Here is a 22189-nt window from a genome sequence, read left to right on the forward strand (position 1 = left end):
ACTTTTTTCCTTTATATTGTTTTCTTTTCTTCATGTGTGGTTGTTTCCTTTTTTCACTTATCTTTTTTCTTGTCTTTCTCTTCTTATTTTACGTCTTCTGTCATTTTTCTTTTTCCTTTCTGTCCTTTACCGTCTCTTTTCATTTCTCTCATTTTAACATTTCTTTCTCTTTTCTCACTTTTTTATTTACTTTTATTTATTTCAATCTTTTCTCTTCCCCTTACCTTTTTTTCCTCTTTTTTTTTCTTATTTTCGTTCTTTCGTTCACTTATTTCCCTTTCTCTTCTCCTTTGTCTTTCCCTTATTTCCTTTTTCCTTTCTCTTTTCCTTTCTCTTTCCCTTTTATCTTTATTCCACTCTTTTCTCTCTGCTATCTTTCCCTTGACTCTGGTGTTTCCTTTTTTTTTTTTTTTTTTTTCACGTTTTCATACACGAGTACCCACAATGTTTACGTCTCGCGCTCCTGTCATGCGTTCCTCCCTTTTCCTGCAGCCCAACTTCACCAGATCCGGCAAATCTCCTTTGCGCGAGTGCTGTGTTTGACTGGCGATAACATTATGGCCATCCAACCGCTGGCTCTGAGGGCTGCGTCGGATTTGTAAGTATAAGTCAAGCGAAGAAGAGATATGACTGAAACACGTCAGTACATAGAGGCGTGACTTGGTTGAAAGGTGAAAGAGGAGCAGGTGATGGAGAGATACGGGCATATGTGTGAGAAACAGACGAGGGAAGCTCGAACAGGAGGAAAATAAAGGGGTGATGTGGAAAGGGCAGTGTTGGGGAGCGGGATACAGGCACATGAGGGGAAGTAGAAATTGAATGCGTTATAAAAACGAAAATGACGTGTGTGTACATATATATATATATATATATATATATATATATATATATATATATATATATATATATATATATATATATATATATATATATATATATATATATATATATATATATATATATATATATATATATATATATATATATATATATATATATATATATATATATATATATATATATATATATATATTGAGAGAGAGAGAAAATATGACGTATGTGTGTGTGTGTGTGTGTGTGTGTGTGTGTGTGTGTGTGTGTGTGTGTGTGTGTGTGTGTGTGTGTGTGTGTGTGTGTGTGTGTGTGTGTGTGTATGTTTCCTCATATTCATCACTTATTTTGTTAAATAATTAATCTCTTTTTTATTTCATGTCAGTTTTGTCTCATCTCGTCTCTCATCTTTCTTACATTCATCAATAAAATTCAAAGCTATATTCATGCCATGTTTAGAAACCCATACATTTCTTCATTAAGTCATCTATCAAGTTCTCTCTCTATGTTCTCTGATGGCTCTCTCACACACCTGATATATTCGCGATATGTTTAAAAACTCACACATTTTTCCATCAAGTCATCCTCTCCATATTTCTTAAGGTGTTTCTCTCACATCTATTTTTCCGATGATTTTAGAAACCCATATATTTTTTTCGTCAAGTTCCTCACTCTATATATTTCTAAATATCAAGTTCTTTCTATATTTTTTTGCTATTTTTGAGATAAGTTTGGAAACCTACACATTCCTCCATCAAATTCTCTCTATATTTTCCCTGACGGTTCTCTCACACGCATCCCATTCCCTCCTGCAGGAACCCGAGACTGTCCTGCAACGACAAGACCATTCCTCCCATTGACCTCACACCCTGGCGCTCCGCCAAGGGCTCCTACCACTAACACTGCAGGGAGAAGGCGTCACCGGCCACCACTTATGCTAAAACATATACCATTAATCGTTGCATAATCTCATAGGACGTAGACACATACTTCTGGGGTCTTTCAGTCTCGTCACGTCACGGGCTGGTGCCATGAAAGGAGGAGAAAGTGATGTGTTGTTGTTAGTCCCACATTTTGAAACATTTTGCACCCTCATTACCATAAATTTCCATGGCTATTGATATGCTTTCCCGGGTTTGCATGCGTGTGTATGTTGTTCTTACTTCCCATTGATGATGCGGGAGTCTTATTAAACTAATCACTAACTTTCACTAGCTAGGGCCTGTTGAAATTAGTCGAGGCAGGCCAGCGAGACACTTTAGAATGTGGTCTTGGGCGCGAGTACTAGAATGACGCAGTTTCGTGTCGCTTCTCACTGGTGTATTATGAAGCAGCGTCACGCACTCCGCCACGCTCCCTGTGCTGCTATTAATGTGTCTTCCCTTCTACATTTTCCACGCGGCTTTAGTTCATAATATTACAGTCCGAAGAGTCTTGAGATCATAAGAAAACAAGGAGAGCTGCAAGAAGCCATCAAGCCTACACGTGGCTGTCTCTGCATAAAACGTGCCTACATATTTGCGCCTATCATCCACATCACCATTCGTTGTCGAGTGGAAAACTAAACACTTACACTAAAATTCATATGGGTGATTATTACTTGCTGACTTTGAGTGTGAGGAAAGATACTTATTCGATAATTTGATGCTATAACATTGAAGTGTCTCAGCCAACCAGCCACTGAACACCGGTTGATGCTAATATAACCACAGAATAAATCCCTGTCATTTGGGCGTGCTGTTCTTATATTTCCTGTTGCTGATACAACCACAACATAAATCTGCTATATCTGAGCTTGTCATAGTAATGATTCCAATATGCAGGAGAACCGGTTGCTGCTAATATAACCACAACATAGATCCCTGTTATCTATACTTGCTGAGGTCAGTAATAATTATCCTAACATGTTCCCCAGCTGTCTTCTTGAGTCACTTGGCTGGCATCTTATGGAGCTAACACATCCACCCTGTTAAAATATACATAGCCTCTAGATATTGATTAACTAGCAGAATTAACATATTCCTTCCTTTCTCTATCATTTTTAGTATTATCCAATAACAGAAGCGTTTCAGAAGCACCGTTACGTATTAATTATGGGGATCTTTAAGAGCAGCACAGGGACGATTAGTGTTAAGCTGTGTGCCCAAAAACTGAGAAATGTGCAATATGTAATAGCTATGAAGGGCGTTGCTGGTCGCTTGAGGTCGTTGAAGATCGCTGAATGGTCCCAGACGTGATTATGAAAAGGTGAAGGCCAGAAAACAGGCCTATCTTTTGTTTTAAATCTTCATATGTATTAGTACAGTCATGGTCAGTAGTCTGCGCTCTTCCACTGTTTAGACGTCCTCCTCAATCTTAAGTCTTCCAATATCACATCAGTTTGATTACATTCTGGATATCATTAGAAGAGTTTTTTTTTTTTTTTTTTTTCCTTCTTGGTAGACGTAAGTACTGTCATGGTTAATACTCAAGTGATATTATATGTACACTTCCTTCCACTGCGTTTAGCCTTTCCCTGAATCTTAAGACTTCCAGCACCACAGCATCAGTTTAAGTACATTCTAAATATCGTTAGAAAAGAAATGTTTTTCCTGCCTAGTCAAAGTCATCTATAGCTACTCATCCAACAGGAGAAAAAGTTCTTGTATCTTCTTTATTATGACTAAGTATTGGGAATTCCGTAAAGTCTAGAAGCTGTCTGTAGTAATGAAAGGCTGCCACTCCTTCAGCTATTCCGTCAGCGGCCTTCCTCTGTGCCTCTATGGTCAGTATCGCTTCTCACATTCGTTCTCCTACGGTTCCTCCTCCACCCGTAGCAAGGAGTCTTCCATTATATCGTCCTTTCTCTAATGCTAGTAACCCGTGTAATTTAATAAACTTAAGCAGTTTAGCAAGAACCTGGGAATCTGTTGTTGGTTATATTCCTTTGTAATCCTTTATAATCCTTTGTTAGGTCCTCGAGTTCTTGAGCAGCGGGGCAGAAACGCTCCTTAATTTATTCGTCAAGCTTCTCCTCGTTCTGCTCTATTCTGAATCCTGTCTCCCTGTGTTTGCCAAGAATATATCAGTTACTAAGTCTCTAGAGGAGAGTGTAAGCAAATCAAAAGCCTTGGGAGTGAGGAAAGTCTAAACAGCAGTAGTGAGTGAACGTAAGAACATAAGCTGGAAGAAGCCAGTAAGGCCTGCACGTGGCAGATAAAAAAAAAAAATTACATAATATAAAGAAAATTAAGGTAAAGAAGGTTAGAATAGTGATGTTCGCCACTTAAGACTTAGAAGTGAGGAAAAAAACTAAGAACACAAGCAGCAAGAAGACACTTAGGCCTGCACGTGGCGGATAGAAGGAAGAATTACGTAATATAAGGAAAATTAAGGTAAAGAAGGTTAAAATAGTGATGTTCGCCACTTCCGTCCTTTATTAGACAGACTGACAACTCCACGGAGGGGTGTCCTTGTGGCCAAATGCTTTCTCCGTTTTTTTTTTTTTTTGTGTGTGTAGTCATTAATGAATTCACTTCCATATACTACATTTTAACATTACTGAATTAGCGTGGTAATATTTCTCTCCCTCTCCCCCTCTCTCTCTCTCTCTCTCTCTCTCTCTCTCTCTCTCTCTCTCTCTCTCTCTCTCTCTCTCTCTCTCTCTCTCTCTCTCTCTCTCTCTCACACACACACACACACACACAAACACACACACACACACACACACACACACACACACACACACACACACACACACACACACACACACACCTCTCCCCCTCAAAAAATAAATTGTAAACCACTTTCTAAATAAACTGGTAAACTATTAAACTGTTGTCCAGATTCCTTCTTACATAAAAAGAGACAGCAGGTGAGGGATCGAAGAGCGACGGCCTGGGAGGTCTCAGACTCAGCGTTACCACAACAAAGTATAAAGAGTCAGTCAATGTAGCCCTTAGTAACCCTGCCGCTCTGTGCGTCGTAAGGAAACTAAGTTACTAATCTGTTATTACTGCTATTACTACTTCATGGAATGTTGGTGAGTATAGATGATGTCTAAAGGTGCTGTGGTGATGGGTGGTGATGTGCGGTGATCGTGATGGGTAAGGAATATATGGTAAGTGTAGAAATGGGAGGAAAAAATAAGGTGGTGATTCTTAACGCTCTTCTACTTAGATTTACCTGAGTTCGTTCTGCTTGGTGAGATGGTGCGGACATTTCTGGTGAGAGTTTGTGACTTTGGTGTGAATTTTAGTGCATAAGGAGTGCATTACATAGCTATCATTCTTAGGGATAAACAATTGCAACACCCAAGTTTACTTTGCTTATATGGTTGGTGTGGTTACTTTTGGTGAGTTTAAGGCGTTTTGGTGACTGGCTTGACTTTGGTGCATGGGAAGTGCATTGTATGGTCAGCAATCGTTCTTAAGACTGAAACTTGCTAAAAATCATCTCAGAAATGTGGGGGACTCTCTTGCTCTCTTGAACGCTTTTGAGAACAGAACACGAATGACAAACTAACGCAGACTGATTACGTTAATGTCATTACAGACTTCACAAGGCATACAAAATATAGTGGAGTGATAATGCTGAGGAAAATTACAAAGTAGGTAAAGGAAGAGAAATGAGAAGAACGATGGTGGAATAAAGGAGGATACGGAAAGATGAAAGGGAAGCGAAGTGGGCGAGAAAGAAATAAAAATCAAATTAAAGAGGAAACGAAGTAGATGGAAGTGAGAGAGTAAAGGTTCTATGAAGTGGGAAAGGAAAAGAAAAAAAAAAACATAGTAATTAAAAGGATAGATAGTAACTTAAGTCATTTAAAGAGTAGAAAGAACGAAAATAATACAGTGAAAAAGAGAAGATAAGAGATAAAAAGATAGGAACGCAAATGGCAAAAAAACTAAAATAAAACTAAAATAAAACTAAAATAAAGTGCAACAAAGGCGAAAGTGCAAAGCAATCGTATCAAATAAACCATTTCAAACAATATTCCTGTACAGACCCCCAACCCTTCTGCTTATGCTGTCACCCTCTCTTCTCCGCTGGGCTCCTCCGATCACAATCTCATATCTGTATCTTGTCCTATCTCTCCAATCCCTCCTCAGGATCCCCCTAAGTGAAGGTGCCTCTGGCGTTTTGCCTCTGTTAGTTGGGGGGACCTGAGGAGGTATTATGCTGATTTCCATTGGAATGACTACTGCTTCCGTTTCAGAGACACGTCTTTGTGTGCTGAGCACATAACAGGTGATAGTGTCTGGCATGGAGTCGTACATTCCTCACTCTTTTTCTCGACTTAAATCTTCCAAACTTTGGTTTAAGACAGCTTGTTCTCGTGCTATACATGATAGAGAGGTGGCCCACAAAAGGTACTTAAGCCTTCCATCACCAGAATCTCATGTACTTTATATTTCTGCCCAGAACCATGCCAAGTTTGTTCTCCAACTAGCCAAAAACTCCTTCATTAACAGAAAGTGTCAAAACCTTCCAAGATCTAACTCCCCTCGTGACTTCTGGCATCTAGCCAAAAATATCTCCAATAACTTTGCTTCTTCTTTCCCTCCTTTATTTCAACCAGATGGCACCACTGCTATCACATCTATTTCTAGAGCTGAACTCTTCGCTCAAACCTTTGCTTAAAAATCTACTTTGGACGATTTTGGGCTTGTTCCTCCCTCTCCTCCACCCTCTGACTACTTCATGCTACCTATTAAAATTCTTCGCAATGATGTTTTCCATGCCCTTGCTGGCCTAAACCCTCGGAAGGCTTATGGACCTGATGGGGTCCCTCCTATTGTTCTCCGAAACTGTGCCTCTGTGCTTGCACCTTGCCTAGTCAAACTCTTTCAGCTCTGTCTGTCAACATCTACCTTTCCTTCTTGCTGGAAGTTTGCCTACATTCAACCTGTTCCTAAAAAGGGTGACCGTTCTAATCCCTCAAACTACCGTCCTATTCCTTTAATTTCCTGCCTATCTAAAGTTTTTGAATCTATCCTCAACAGAAAGATTCTTAAACTTCTACCACTTCACAACCTTCTATCTGATCGCCAGTATGGGTTCCGTTAAGGCCGCTCTACTGGTGATCTTCTGGCTTTCCTTACTGAGTCTTGGTCATCCTCTTTTAGAGATTTTGGTTAAACTTTTGCTGTTGCCTTGGACATATCAAAAGCTTTTGATATAGTCTGGCACAAAGCTTTGATTTCCAAACTATCCTACTACGTCTTTTATCCTTCTCTCTGTAACTTCATCTCAAGTTTCCTTTCTGACCGTTCTATTGCTGCTGTGGTAGACGGTCACTGATCTTCTCCTAAATCTATTAACAGTGGTGTTCCTCAGGGTTCTGTCACCCACTCTCTTCTTATTATTCATCAATGACTTTCTAAACCAAACTTCTTGTCCTATCCACTCCTACGCTGATGATACCACCCTGCACTTTTCCACGTCTTTTCATAGACGTCCAACCCTTCAGAAGATAAATATTTCAAGCAGGGAAGCCACAGAACGCTTGACTTCTGATCTTTCTAAAATTTCTGATTGGGGCAGAGCAAACTTAGTATTGTTCAATGCCTCAAAAACTCAATTCCTCCATCTATCAACTCGACACAACCTTCCAGACAACTATCCCCTCTTCTTCAGTGACACTCAACTGTCGCTCTCTTCTACACTGAACATCCTCGGTCTGTCCTTTACTTATAATCTGAACTGGAAACTTCACATCTCATCTCTAGCTAAAACAGCTTCTATGAAGTTAGGTGTTCTGAGACGCCTCCGCCAGTTTTTCTCCCCCCTAGGTGCTAACTCTGTACAAGGGCCTTATACGTCCATATATGGAGTATGCTTCACATGTCTGGGGGGGTTCCACTCATACTGCTCTTTTAGACAGGGTGGAATCAAAAGCTATTCATCTCATCAACTCCTCTCCTCTAACTGACTGTCTTCAGCCTCTCTCTCACCGCCGCAATGTTGCATCTCTAGCTGTCTTCTACCGCTATTTTCATGCTAACTGCTCTTCTGATCTTGCTAATTGCATGTCTCCCTCCCTCCCGCGGCCTCACTGCACAAGACTTTCTTCTCTCTCTCACCCCTATTCTGTCCACCTCTCTAACGCAAGAGTTAACCAGTATTCTCAGTCATTCATCCCTTTCTCTGGTAAACTCTGGAACTCCCTGCCTGCTTCTGTATTTCCACCTTCCTATGACTTGAATTCCTTGAAGAGGGAGGTTTCAAGACACTTATTCATCAGTTTTAGACTACTGCTTTGACCCTTTTATGGGACTGGCATTTCAGTGGGCATTTTTTTTTTTTATTGGATTTTTGTTGCCCTTTGACAATGTCCCTCCTACATAAAAAAAAAAAGAAAAGGAGTTAGCAAAACACACACATTGCGTCTTGTCTTCCTTCTCTTTTCCTCAATTTACTCTTAACCTCAACTAAAATATTACGACAGCAGTATCAACAAGTCTGGCAAGCACGAGCAACTCCACCACGCCATCTGTTGAACACTAGAATCCCTTCCTTCACTGGTCTAACCTCATAAGACTTTGACGTTCAGTCGTTCAGTCCCTCTTGTGGGTGGCAGAGGGACGGTTGCTCGGCTCGGAGCTAAGGGGACCGGGTTGTGTTGTGGTGACGGCCTCGTGTGTAGTGAAAGAGAGCTAGAGTGTCGCTAAGGGCTTCACATACCTACTCCTCAGCTTGACTAGACGTTCCTTCCCTCCTCCTTGGTACGTATTCCTAAAGGTTTTTGCGTCTTGTTTCATCAGTTGGTAGGGTGTGGTGGAAGTTAGTAGGGTCCTTATGTGTTTTTATGGATCTAGTGGCAGTTTAATAAAGGTCACGTATCTTCATTGGGGAAAATGCACATGAAAACTTGACTAATCATGTTTGCACGAGTAGACTTTGAAATATAGTAAAAAAATATCGTTCTTATGAGAACAAAGCGTGTAAAAATGTCGGCACTTATATTATTATGTATTACTGATAGGGCTATCTCATTTCATTTATTTTTATGCTTTCCTATAAAATTTCCTTTGGGTTTTCCTTCTTCGACACTGCAAAGTATTAATTTCTGGTCTGATTAATGTATAGCCTATGCCGGAGGGAGAGGAGGATGGGGAGAGAACCTTCTGCTTTGTTGTCCTTTTCTTTTACTATTACTTTCTCATTATATCTAAGGAAAGGTCACCGCAAGATCTGTGTGGCCTATGTATCTATGTAATTTTACTCGTATCTCTCTCTCTCTCTCTCTCTCTCTCTCTCTCTCTCTCTCTCTCTCTCTCTCTCTCTCTCTCTCTCTCTCTCTCTCTTAAGCACACACAACGCTCAACATAACTTCATTTAAATCACAAGAATCCCTTGTATATCCTCACCTAACTTTCCTGCATGCTCGGGCTGTCTTCCCCTCCTCCGTCCTCTCCCTTTCTCCTTCCGTCCCCCTCCCCGGCAGACAGGTGGTGATCGGGCAGGACAGGTGAGCCAGCCAGGTGAAGTATCGAGCGGCTGGCGTCACCTGGCTACCTGTGTTGTTTGTATGTCCTAGGGAGTCATGATGTGATTAATTTTCCTCGCCGCCACGCGAATGAGACACGACGCTTGATGACGCGAGGTGCTGGAGTCGTTGCAGCGAGAGAGTAAAAAAAAAAAAAAAAAAAAAAGAAGGAAAGAATAGTGATACTGAAACGTGAAGAAATAATCATAATAATGATGATGATGATGATGATGACAATGAGGATGATGAGGATGATAATAATAATAATAATAATAATAATAATAATAATAATAACAATAATAATAATAATAATAATAATAATAATAATAATAATTATTATTATTATTATTATTATTATTATCATTATTATTATTATTATTATTATTATTATTATTATTATCATTATTATTATTATTATTATTATTATTATTATTATTATTATTATTATTATTATTATTATTATTATTATTATTATTATCATCATTATTATCATTGTTATTATTATCATTATCATTATTATAATTATAATAATAATAATAATAATAATAATTATTATTATTATTATTATTATTATTATTATTATTATCATTGAGATGGTCAATTCTTGACTGATCTGGACTATTCAAAATGGATAATGATAATATTTTGTTGCGGAACATGTAAGTTGAAATATCCAGTTCGAGATCAATGGTTTAATTCTGAAATCGATTTTAAAGTTAGTAATTATATATATATATATATATATATATATATATATATATATATATATATATATATATATATATATATATATATATATATATATATATATATATATATATATACGTCTTGAAACCCACCTTTTTAAAAATCATAGGAAATGGAAATTCAGAAGCAGGCAGGGAGTTCCAGGGTTTACCAGAGAAAGGGATGAATGATTGAGAATACTGTTTAATTCTTGCATGAAAGAGGTGAGCAGAATAGGGGTGAGAGAAAAAAGAAAGTCTTGTGCAGCGGTAGGAGGGGAGGCACGTAGTTAGCAAGATCAGAAGAGCAGATAGCGTGAAAATAGCGTTATGTTAACTATACATACTTGACTAACCTGTCAGTTAGAGGGGAGGATAAGACGAAATACTTTTGATTCCACTCTGTCTAAAAAAGCGGTATGAATGGAACCCCCCCATACTTGTGAAACGTACTCCATACGTGGACGGATAAGGTCCCTGTACAGAGTTGGCAGGTGGGGGGAGGGGTGAGAAAAACCCCTTTAAATAACCCATCCCTCAGGAAAGAATAAGAGTCATAGATTAGTATAAAAGAATCAGATTACAGCCAGTCCCCTTAATAACCGTGTAACGATCTATTAAAGACATGTGTTTGAATATGAGAGCATGTGAGGGTGTGGCACAATGCTGGTTCCGCCCTTCATTCACCCGGCTACCCCTGCTCTTCCTCCCACTCCCACCCCTCCCCTTGACCAAGTGATAAATCTGTTTGGCGGCTTGAGGCCAGGGTTCCCATTGACGTTACGCAGTAGACTGTAGAGGAGAAAGTAGACACCTACCGAAACGATTACTCCCAGTGAGGTCTTAAACACTGATCAGGGAAAGTTGTGAACTTATCATTAACCCAGGTGTGACCTCACTGAACTTTTCCCTTTGTGTCTCACAACACAAGGGAACAGTCACAGCTTGCCCTCTAAAGACAACTCTCTTCCTTCACAAAAAACTACATGCACTTAATTACAAGCATACCCTTCACTTAAAATTCTGAATTAAATATGGCGACTCTTACACCAGCCTCGGGGTCCCCGTCTGGGGAAGGAACCAAAAAATGTCCCCAGAAAAAAATCTGTAGAACACCACCTCTCTTCTATCAAACCTTGTCTTCATTTCCTCACTGAAACACAGGTGTCTGCGATAACTGAAAGTAGCCCCTTTTCTATTCCTTTCTACTTTGTCTATTCTCATTTTCAGTCCAAAGCTGGATGTTGCGTGTATGTGCACAACGACTTAACCTGCTCTCGTGCCTACGCTATAGAATCTTCCAAATTTTTCCACCATCTGGCTACGACTACAGATTTACTCTAACTAAATTTATCTGTGATGTATACCTCTCACTGTATATCTCTCACTTTATTCCTCTGACTATAAAGGGAAAAAAAAAAATTATGGACTACTTAACTTCCAAAGTGGAGCACATTATGAATTTCTTCTCTTTTGCGAAGGCCTCCATTTTTGGAGACTTCAATGTTAACTACCAGCTTTGGTTTTCCTATCCTTTCATTGACCATCCTGATAAACTAGCCTTTAACTCTGTTGTCCTTCACGATCTACAGTAACTGGTGCAACACCCTATTCGTAATCCTGACCATTTTGAAGATATGCACAATATTCTTGATATTTTCTTAACTTCTAATTCTTCTGCTTATGCTGTCACCCTATCTTCTCCGTTGGGGTCCTCCGATCACATTCGCATATCTGTATCTTGTCCTATCGCTCCATTCCCTCCTCAGGATCCCCCAAAGCGGAGTTGCCTCTGGCATTTTGCCTCTGCTAATTTGGGGAATCTGAGGAGGTATTATGCTGATTATCCTTGGAATGACTACAGCTTCCATGTCAGAGACCCGTCTCTTTGTGCTCAGCGCTTAACAGAGGTGATAGTGTCTGGCATGGAGGCTTACATTCCTCACTCTTTCTCTCGACCTAGACCTGCCACACCTTGGTTTAATACTTTAATAAAGTTCTCGTGCTATACATGATGGAGAATAAAGATCTCGTGCTATATATGATAGAGAATAAAGATCTCGTGCTATACATGATAGAGAGGTGGCTCACTTGAGCCTTCCATCACCAGAATCTCATTTCTGCCCGGAACCATGTCAAGTCTGTCCTCCAACTAGCCAAAAATTCCTTCATTAATAGAAAGTGTCAAATTCTTTCAAAATCTAATTCCCCTCGGGACTTCTGGCACCCAGCCAAAAACATCTCCAATAACTTTGCTTCTTCATCTTTCCTTCTTTTTATTTCAACCTGATGGCACAAATACCATTACATCTATTTGTAAAGCTGAACTCTTCGTTCAAACCTTTGCTAAAAACTCTTGGATGATTCAGGGTTTGTTCCTCCCTCTCCTCCACCCTCCGACTACTTCAAGATACTCATTAAGATCCTTCGCAGTGATGTTTTCCATGCCTTTGATTCCCTGCTTTTCTACAGTTATTTAATCTATCCTCTACAGGAAGACTGTTAAACATTCATCACTTCACAACCTTACAGTATATCTGATCGTCAGTATGGATTCCATCAAGGCCGCTCTACTAATGATCTTCTGTCTTTTTTTACTGAGTCTTGGTCATCCCTTTTTAGGGATTTTATTGAAACTTTTGTTGTTCCCTTGGACATATCAAGAGCTTTGATTTCCAAATTACCCTCCTACGGGTTCTATCATTCCCTCTGTAACTTCATCTGAAGTTTCCTTTTTGACCGTTCTATAGCTGTTGTGGTAGACGGTCACTGTTCTTTTCTTAAATCTATTAACAGTGGTGTTCCTCAGGGGTCTGTCCTGTCACCCACTCTTCCTAATATTCATCAATGATCATTTAAACCAAACTTCTTGTCCTATTCACTCCTATGCTGATGATACCACCTTGCACTTTCCATATCTTTTCGTCGACGTCCAACCCTTAAGGAAGTAAAGAGTTCACGCAGGGAAGCCACAGAAAGTCTGACTTCTCTCCCTCTAAAGTTTACGATTGTCGATCGATTTTGAAAGTGTTTGGGGACTGGCACCTCAGTGAGCCTTTTTTTTTTATTTTATTTTTTTAATTAATTTATTTATTTTTATCTTGGCCAATGCCCTTTCTACTTAGAAAAAAATTAAAAAAAAACTTGTTGCAGATACATACCGGTGTCGTATTGGATAAGCACTCCCCCAAAATAAGTACTCCCCTAGTACAAATTCATTATGGTAAAGGTAATCCCCCAGTCATTATTCCATATGGCAAATGTACTCTCTCCTGTGAAATAAGTAGTCCCACACTTAGGGAAGGATGAGGAGGTAATGAGACATAGAAACGAATTTCGTTAATTCATTTCCAATTCGACTATCCTTTGTGGACTCGAACGTGCTCGTCTACGCATTTGAAACTGAGATCGCGGAACGAAACCGACCGAGCCACACACTTTACAGTTTGCTGCCAGTGTCCTGAGTGTTGTTGACAATGCCGCACGTGCCATTTGACTTCATATATCAGTATCTTGTGAAGGGTGTGTGGGCCCTGTTTGGACGAAATGTCTTGGAAAAGTCATGTCAGCGATTCGGACCTTTGTGATAAACGTGTTATTTACCTGCAACATACCAACAGTAACCATTTTGATTATGTCAAAGGAATTATGTAGATGTAGATCGTAAATATAATTGGATGTTATTGATCATCTGCAGAGGGACAAATATACAATTTAAGATAATTTTGTTTTTAATGACTTTAAATTGTATGGAAGTATTTCTTCCACGGGGACCAGTCAATATTCCATATGATGTATGTACTGGGGAGTCCATATATTATATGGAATAATGACTGCGGGAGTACTTTTATCATATGGAATTTCTACTGGGGAGTATTTTCTTATGGGAGTCCATATTTCATAGCACACCGGTACGTTTTTTACACTCAAGTTAAATTTGTACGAAATTAACATTGAAGAAAATTTTATACTTTTATCTCTTTAGTATTTTAAAGTGAAAATGTAAAGATTTACACAGCCTACTCTAACATCAGTTCCTTCTGCAGAACCATACGTATTGAACGATGAAAATCTGGAAAAGGACCTAAAACCAGAAATCAATATTTTTTTTTATGTAGAACTCTCGGACCAAATAAAAGATTCAACTACTCAGTGAGTAGGCCCTTACTAAAAGCCTGTAGTCCTGGTGTAGCTTGAGTGACTAGGACGAAAAGCATGGTACCACTTCACTAAATTTTCACGATTCATAAATAAATCTGAATACGGCTCTCTTTTCATGAGGTACTCACAACCTCAGAAAACCCAGCTGAGGTTTGGTGCTCAGTAAAGAAAATCAAGAGCAGTGATGGATTATTAGTATTCCAAAACTGGCAAATTTCATGTTGAATCTGCTTGTCCTTCCACACTCATCAACTGCAGTAGAGAAAATATTTTCTCGGTAAAACTTATCAAAGTTTTTGATGACACCAGAAATAGACTTAATACAGAAACAATGAATGGTCTCTTAGTAAAAGCATATTTGAAATCCTTATGCAAACCAAATGTCCATAGTGTACCTTATGACTAAAGTAAGCACTCGCATGTTTAACTGGATAATGAATAAATAATGTATTGATTGTAATGGTGTTTGACAGCCTCCTCAGCAAGATTATAAAAATCAGGAGCTTTCTTTATATACTTTTACTTTAATTTTTCATTTTTATTTATTTGTAACTATGAATTCTTGCAATCCTTTACCTCTCTCTCTCTCTCTCTCTCTCTCTCTCTCTCTCTCTCTCTCTCTCTCTCTCTCTCTCTCTCTCTCTCTCTCTCTCTCTCTCTCTCTCTCTCTCTCTCTCTCTCTCTCTCTCTCTCTCTCTCTCTCTCTCTCTCTCTCTCTCTCTCTCTCTCTCTCTCTCTCTGTTACACACACACACACACACACACACACACACACACACACACACACACACACACACTTATAATCTAAAATGAAACTTCACTTCTCATCTCTAGCTAAAATAGCTTCCATGAAGTTAGGTGTTCTGAGTCTTCTCCGCCAGTTTTGCTCACACCCCTAGCTGCTAACTCTGTACAGGGGCCTTACCCGTCCAGGTATGGAGTATGTTTTACATGTATAGGGGGTGGGGGAGTCCATTCATACTACTCTTTTAGACAGGGTACATGGTATTTAATTGGCCAGACATTGTTATAAGAGTTAGAGATGGTTAAATATCAACACCCACCAACTCAAGTTCCTTTTACCTCCCCATCACACTCCTGCAGCCATTGCTGGATACAGTGTCCTCATTGGGCTTATCTAGCCTCGCAGATAGGATACAGGGCTTCGTTACATCTATAATCATGCATGAAATAGAAATCATTCCTAAATAACATGCCACAGTGCTCGGTAGTCCCGCCGGGTTCCTGCTTGCTGTTTATAGTTCCCCAGAAAGGCGTGCCCATCTTCACCTTGCTCCCGTCCACCCAATGGTACTGCCCGTCAGCGTGCTCGTTGTTTGCGCCGATCCAGTAGTCGCGGCCAGTATATCCTGGGGACAAGTCACCTCTGTGATGCCTGAGACAACACCGCTTGCTGTGATTCTCTCTTACCATGAACGTTAGTGTAGTGACAAGACCAGAGTCACTGGGGAGCTTAAAAAGAAAATTATACATATTTATGGATGGGAATGATAGGATGAAATAAGTGAGTTTGTTCCACACCGTGACTGCTACGTATAGGCCTAACGGGTTCTTGCATATTCTTTATATATATATATATATATATATATATATATATATATATATATATATATATATATATATATATATATATATATATATATATATATATATATATATATATATCCTTTATTTTTTATATTCTTATATGAACTCTGGACCTGACTATTGTTGTGGCATCGACATTTGACGTGCTGTCCATCTGTTTGGTTGAATGTTTGATCTTTAATTATGCGATGCGAAAGCCTCCTATAGTTAAAGATTTATCTTGCCCACAGATTAATTTTTGTTTCTATGGATTACTCAAGGGGGAGCATGAAATCAGCAAGGGCCTGGTTTCAATATTGAGACTCACCGTTGTTCTCCAAGTACTTGACGACGTAATAATGAATGTTCTCTGTGTTGATGATCAACAGCTGGCCGCCAAGAGTCTCACAAAAGTCTTTCATAAGATACCATGAACCCGTGCTTGTGGAGCTGACGTGAAGGCACTTCCCGCCCACAGCGGTGAAGGGCGGCGTGCATTCCGTGAGGCGGTCTGCGAGACAGAGACAGAGAGAGAGAGAGAGAGAGAGAGAGAGAGAGAGAGAGAGAGAGAGAGAGAGAGAGAGAGAGAGAGAGAGAGAGAGAGTATTATAACAGTAATAGTGTGGACAGATAATGACATGGCTAAAACTACAATAATGCAGAAACTACAGAGTACAGAGTTGATGTTCAATGCGATATACAAGAACAAGTGCGACATACGACAACTGGCACGCAGAAAAATCCATCTCCATCTCTGGGACTCACCACAGGATAAATAACAGCGTTCTGCACTCGACACCAGCTAAAAATACAGATCATAAAAAAAGAAGAAAAAAAAAATCGCACACTTCTAAGTCACGACTTTAAGAATTTAATCTGACGAGGAGGCGCCTACCAGTGATCGGAGTTGCAGGAAGGCATGGTAGCATGAAGAGCAGCAGCAGTAGTAGAAGGCCGAGGGGACGCGCTGAGTTCATGCCCATATTGAATGTCACAACTCGTTTTGTCTGCCTAAAACTCCCTGATGTTGGCTGGAGGCTGTGAAAGGCTCTGTTGTGGCTCTGCGTGGGTCTTGAAAGGCTCTGTCGTGACTGCGTCCCGCACACTAACTCGCCAGACACAGCACAGGCGCCCCTCCTTGTCTATCGCCACCACGGGTGTGGCTCGTGTTGAGTTGTGTATGTCACCAAGGAGCTACTTGTGTGAGTGGCCATCTCGAGTCGCTATATGCTCTTAACTTGAACATCCTACTCTTTTTTTCTTTTGCTTATCTTTCTCCGCTCTGTTGAAAACAGATGACACTATTACCACACTTTTTTGGTATTTAATCACCTTTTTTTTTGTATCATATTCTAATCACATTCTCTGCTTCCCTTGTGTCCTTCATTCCCTAGTTCGTCTGTCCTTACTGTTCTGAACAAATACGCAAGCTTTCAGAAAACATTTAAGTATTCTACATTCTCTCTCTCTCTCTCTCTCTCTCTCTCTCTCTCTCGCTCTCTCTCTCTCTCTCTCTCTCTCTCTCTCTCTCTCTCTCTCTCTCTCTCCCATCTCTCTCTCTCTCTCTCTCTCTCTCTCTCTCTCTCTCTCTTTCATCCAGTCTGACCCTGACAGCCATTCTTAAATGTCGTCTCGTATTTTGTGTTAGGCTTTCCATGAACTTTATCCTCTGTCTTTCTCTTGATCTTTTTCTCTCTGTTATTCATAACAGGCATTCGCTCTCCAAACTTCCTGCTCTCAACACTCGGCCTTTAAAAACTTGACTTGTCTTCTTGTATATTGCATCGACTGTCTCACACGTTGCACAGTGATAAGCGAGAAATAACAATGGAAATTAAAGCCTTCGCATTAAGATGACTTTATTTCAATTACAAACCATCAGATAGTCAGAAATTGTTTAACAAAGGGAAAAGTCAAAATAAGTGATTTGAAGACACTCGTGTAATAGAAGAAAATTAATTGGTGTGGACGAATTAAGTGAAAGATGGACAGGATGTTTGAAAAATGATATATTTGAATTTAGAGAGAGGAAAAAGACGAGGCAGACCGAAGAAGAAAGGCGGAGGGGATAACGTCTGCATGAAAGATGGCTTGAGAGAGAAGGGACTGATGTTGAGGAGACAGAGGACAGTCTGGTAGAAAAGACTAGCCTGTCCTGTACGTTGCGAATTTGAAACGCCTCACCTTTAGTTAGATGGTGTGTTATAAAAAGTCTTATTTAGCCTCACAGATAGGATACACATTTGTTTCGTTACATGATAAATCATGCATGAAATAGAAGCCCTTTTCGAAGAGGATAGCACAGTGGTCAGACGGCGATCCACCTGGTTCCTGCTTGCCGTTTATAGTGCCCCAAAAAGGCGTGCCCATCTTGACCTTGCTCCCGTCCAACCAGTGGTACTGCCCGTCAGCGTGCTCGTTGTTTGCACCTACCCAGTATCTGCGGCCAGCATACCCTGTGAACAAGTCACCTCTGTGAGGCCTGAGGACTGGTTAATGGATTTGTACATCAGCAAGGATGAGACTTCAATATCTTTGATACTCACCGTTGTACTCCAAGTACTTGACGAGATATTGAGACTCACCGTTGTACTCCAAATACTTGACGACGTAGTAGTGAAAGTCCTCCGTATTGATGATCAACAGCTGGCCGCCAAGAGTCTCACAAAAGTCCTTCATAAGATACCAGGTACCCGGGCTTGTGGAGCTGACATGAATGCACTTACCGCCCACAGCGGTGAAGGGCGGCGTGCACTCCGTGAGTCGGTCTGAGAGAGAGAGATAGATAGATAGATAGATAGATAGAGAGAGAGAGAGAGAGAGAGAGAGAGAGAGAGAGAGAGAGAGAGAGAGAGAGAGAGAGAGAGTTATATATATATATATATATATATATATATATATATATATATATATATATATATATATATATATATATATATATATATATATATATATATATATATATATATATATATATATATATATATATATATATATATATATATATATATATATAAGACTACAATTTTGAGATACTGATCGATCCAATTGACGATCCAAGATTGACGTCCATCCTTACTTGGAGCTGCATGGAGGCACGGTAGTAATGGAAGCAGCAGCAGCAGGAAAGGAATCTCTGTGTGGATGCCCATGATGGAGGCTGCAGGTGACTTGATCCTCCCTGGAATTTTCCGCTGTCGATGGAAGGTATCCGAGGGATCTGTCTTTGCTATAGTACTTCCTTGCGTCCCGCAATCACCCAAGTTTTGAAGGTGCTCCTTGTCTCTCCACTAAAGATCTTGCTTGTGTGGGACTTATATACACTCCTGAGCAGCTGTTTGTGTGAGCCGCCAGCTGAGATGATCTTGCAGCCAGTCATTGGACTGTACTTGCGATTACTTAATGTTTCGATACTATCGTTAAATACCTTCTGAGCAGACTCAGGTTGAGCCCCAAATGATTCGTCTATACTCGTACTGACGCCACCGTTCCTCTGTGAGGGAACAGGGACACTAGATTTTGAGAGGGCAATAAATTACCGCCCCGACATAGGAGAGAACCATCCGCCATGCGGGCAGGTGGGCGGAGCCTGTATCAATGCGCGCGGCCGAGGTGAGCGGGTCACGACCTTGCTCGGTCTCACTCCCAGCCAGGTCACCCAGCGCCCAGGACGTGCCCTCCTCGACTCCTCCCGAACCAGCCTACAGAAAGGACAGCGTGGTGCAGCGGTAAGCCGAAGCCCTGACCGACGAAGCTGGCTTTCATCGAAGCAGACTGGAGGAGTGAGTACACCAGTGGAACGCCTGGGGTGAGTTATTTGTGGTAAGGCCTGTTCACAAGATTTCATTTCCAGTCACCCAGCGACCACGTGGTCGTCGTTCCTTGCCCGGCATAAGTGATACAGTGCATAGTGCCGGCTAATTACCTCCGTGACCCAGTAACTAACGTAAGGCTGTGCTCTCACAACGTAAAAGGACCGGGCATTGGCCTCACTTCCGAAGGAATAGGTATTTCTTTCTGTGTGCGGCCCACACGCCACTGAGTGTAGCCATAGCTAGCCAGGCCTTTGTTGTAATTACTGTGTAAATATAAGTCAAATATTTACGACTGTGCTTTCTTTTGAGTGTCCTACCCTAGTCTACCTGGAGACTCATCCAGGAGTCGCATGTGATCGGCAGGTGGTAAAGTGTAAAGGAACACCGATCCATGACAATTGGCGCCCGAACAGGGACCTCATACTAAGCACAGTCACGGTAGAGTAATTCTTTGGTACCGAGTACCTTGCTGATATCTTTTGCCGCAGACAATGGCGTCCGAGGGTCACAGTGAATCTTTCGATCCCTTTGCGAGATTTAGGTCTGAAATCGCGGCGCTAAACATGACAGCAGCGACGAAGGTTAGTGAGTATATACAGAAGCGGCTAGCTGAGGAGAGAGAGGACCGCTTACGTGCCGAGGAACGTGAGAGAGAGGACCGCCAGCGGGAGGAGGAAAGGATTCGTGCCGAAGAACGGGAACACGAGAAGGCGATGGCTGAAATGGAGCTTCGCCATGTGGAGGCAGAAGAGACTCGATCTCGAAGTTCTGAGGGAAGCACTCTTCGCGCCTTACATAGGGTGAAACTTAATGCTTACCGTGAAGGGGAAGACATTGATGCTTTCATTTCCCGTTTCGAGAGGCTGGCCAAGTTGAATCAGATGGAGTCTGAAGAGAAGGCCATCGAATTTTACAGCCTGTTTACAGGCAAAGCCTTGTCCATCGTACATGGGCTAGGGCCCGAAGATAACTCGTACGAGCACATGAAATGCGCTCTTTTGAAGGCGTTTGGCAGAACGGCGGAGGCAACCAAGCAGGCATTTCGCAGTGCCGCTATCAGTGATAACGAAACTGCCGTTCAGGCTCACGCCAGAATTTCCCGTCTCTTTGACGAGCGAGTGCAAAAGGAAGGGATTTACCTCACGTATGAAGCGCTACGGGAGTTAGTCATACGCGACAGGTTTGAGGAAATGTGCCCGCCTGAGTTTGTGGCCACCACTAAGGCCACGGGAAACGTACAGGCAAATAAAATGGCGGAAAACCTGGACCTCCATTTTTCCGCACATGGACGTAAAAATGTTCCCCGAGTTCGTTCTGCGGGGAGCGGCAACAAGGCGCAACCCAACGATCCGGAGCCAGTAAGGAAGGAGCAGGCACCGCCTCCCTTCCGGCAGAATAAGCCACAAGGACATCCCAGGGAGGGTAGTAAGTTTCAACCACCACGTGGGTGGAATACCGGCTCATTGCGTCCCACACCACCTATGAGAGCTGCCTCACACACAGGCAAATATGCTGCCGCACTACTCGATACGCCGGACGATATTGTACCAGCGGCAGACACTACCCCAATTACAGCTGTCCAGAACCACCCTTTGCCGGCCGTAGATAGCGCTCAGGTGACCCCTGAAGCAAATAAGGCCCCACAGCCCCACTCATTTTGACTAGCGGCCACCTCTTCAGTACCAGGAGGTTCACCGCGGGGATTGATTGTGGAAAACGGTAGAGTAGGGGGCAGGTTGGTAAGAGTAATGCGGGACAATGGTTCTACCGGCTGTGTAGTGAAAGAAGCCCTGGTTGCCCCTGCTCAGTTCACAGGAGAACACGTGAGAGTCGTCATGATTAACGGCTCTATGGCTACTTGCCCGATAGCTGTAGTCGACGTGGAGACGCCATTCCTCACTGGCAGAATCCAGGCCGCTGTGATGAAACAGCCTATCTATGAATTAATAATTGGTAACGTTGAAGGGGTGAAGGACGTTCGGAACACGGACGCCACGACCAAAACCGAAGATCAAGTAGGTGCCGCCCTGACGCGAGCCCAGGCACGAGACACACGGCCCGTGGTCCCTCTCAAGCTCACATCACCTAACGAGCTGCTCAATAGCGCTAACGTCACTGCCGCACAAAAGATATCAGCAAGGTACTCGGTACCAAAGAATTACTCTACTGTGACTGCGCTTAGTATGAGGTCCCTGTTCGGGCGCCAATTGTCATGGATCGGTGTTCCTTTACACGTTACCACCTGCCGATCACATGCGACTCCTGGATGAGTCTCCAGGTAGACTAGGGTAGGACACTCAAAAGAAAGCACAGTCGTAAATATTTGACTTTATTTACACAGTAATTACAACAAAGGCCTGGCTAGCTATGGCTACACTCAGTGGCGTGTGGGCCGCACACAGAAAGAAATACCTATTCCTTCGGAAGTGAGGCCAATGCCCGGTCCTTTTACGTTGTGAGAGCACAGCCTTACGTTAGTTACTGGGTCACGGAGGTAATTAGCTGGCACTATGCACTGTATCACTTATGCCGGGCAAGGAACGACGACCACGTGGTCGCTGGGTGACTGGAAATGAAATCTTGTGAACAGGCCTTACCAC

The 22189-nt window shown here is 41.6% G+C and overlaps 3 protein-coding genes across 8 annotated transcripts in view; 2 read left to right on the forward strand and 1 right to left on the reverse strand.

The window, feature by feature from the left end:
- The window catches only part of LOC135108534 (peroxidase-like), a 54709-nt gene extending 50065 nt beyond the window's left edge, over positions 1 to 4644 (forward strand). For both annotated transcript variants that reach the window (XM_064019653.1, XM_064019654.1), the window contains exons 18-19: positions 493 to 598; positions 1647 to 4644. In XM_064019653.1, coding sequence (XP_063875723.1) covers positions 493 to 598; positions 1647 to 1731 — 191 coding nt within the window. In that variant the 3' untranslated portion in view covers positions 1732 to 4644. The remainder of the gene's footprint in view (positions 1 to 492; positions 599 to 1646) is intronic.
- A 3507-nt stretch (positions 4645 to 8151) lies between these two features.
- Positions 8152 to 22189, forward strand: part of LOC135108533 (uncharacterized) — a 64748-nt gene continuing 50710 nt past the window's right edge. For 4 of the 5 annotated variants that reach the window (XM_064019648.1, XM_064019650.1, XM_064019652.1 and 1 more), the window contains exon 1: positions 8152 to 8537. The gene's annotated coding sequence lies outside the window, so the exon portion shown is untranslated. Of the gene's footprint in view, positions 8538 to 19414; positions 19583 to 22189 lie in introns of those variants that run through there. The other variant, XM_064019649.1, reaches the window with a different exon arrangement.
- On the reverse strand, positions 15175 to 19085 carry LOC135108621 (uncharacterized). The gene is made up of 6 exons (XM_064019777.1): positions 18854 to 19085; positions 18360 to 18542; positions 17998 to 18230; positions 16670 to 16916; positions 16103 to 16285; positions 15175 to 15557 (listed from the first exon to the last, which is right to left on the reverse strand). Exons 1-6 carry the CDS (start codon positions 18924 to 18926, stop codon positions 15322 to 15324), a joined length of 1155 nt encoding a protein of 384 aa, XP_063875847.1. The 5' UTR covers positions 18927 to 19085; the 3' UTR covers positions 15175 to 15321.

Source organism: Scylla paramamosain, chromosome 17, assembly GCF_035594125.1.
Source record: "Scylla paramamosain isolate STU-SP2022 chromosome 17, ASM3559412v1, whole genome shotgun sequence".
Classification (NCBI taxonomy): Eukaryota; Metazoa; Arthropoda; class Malacostraca; order Decapoda; family Portunidae; genus Scylla; species Scylla paramamosain.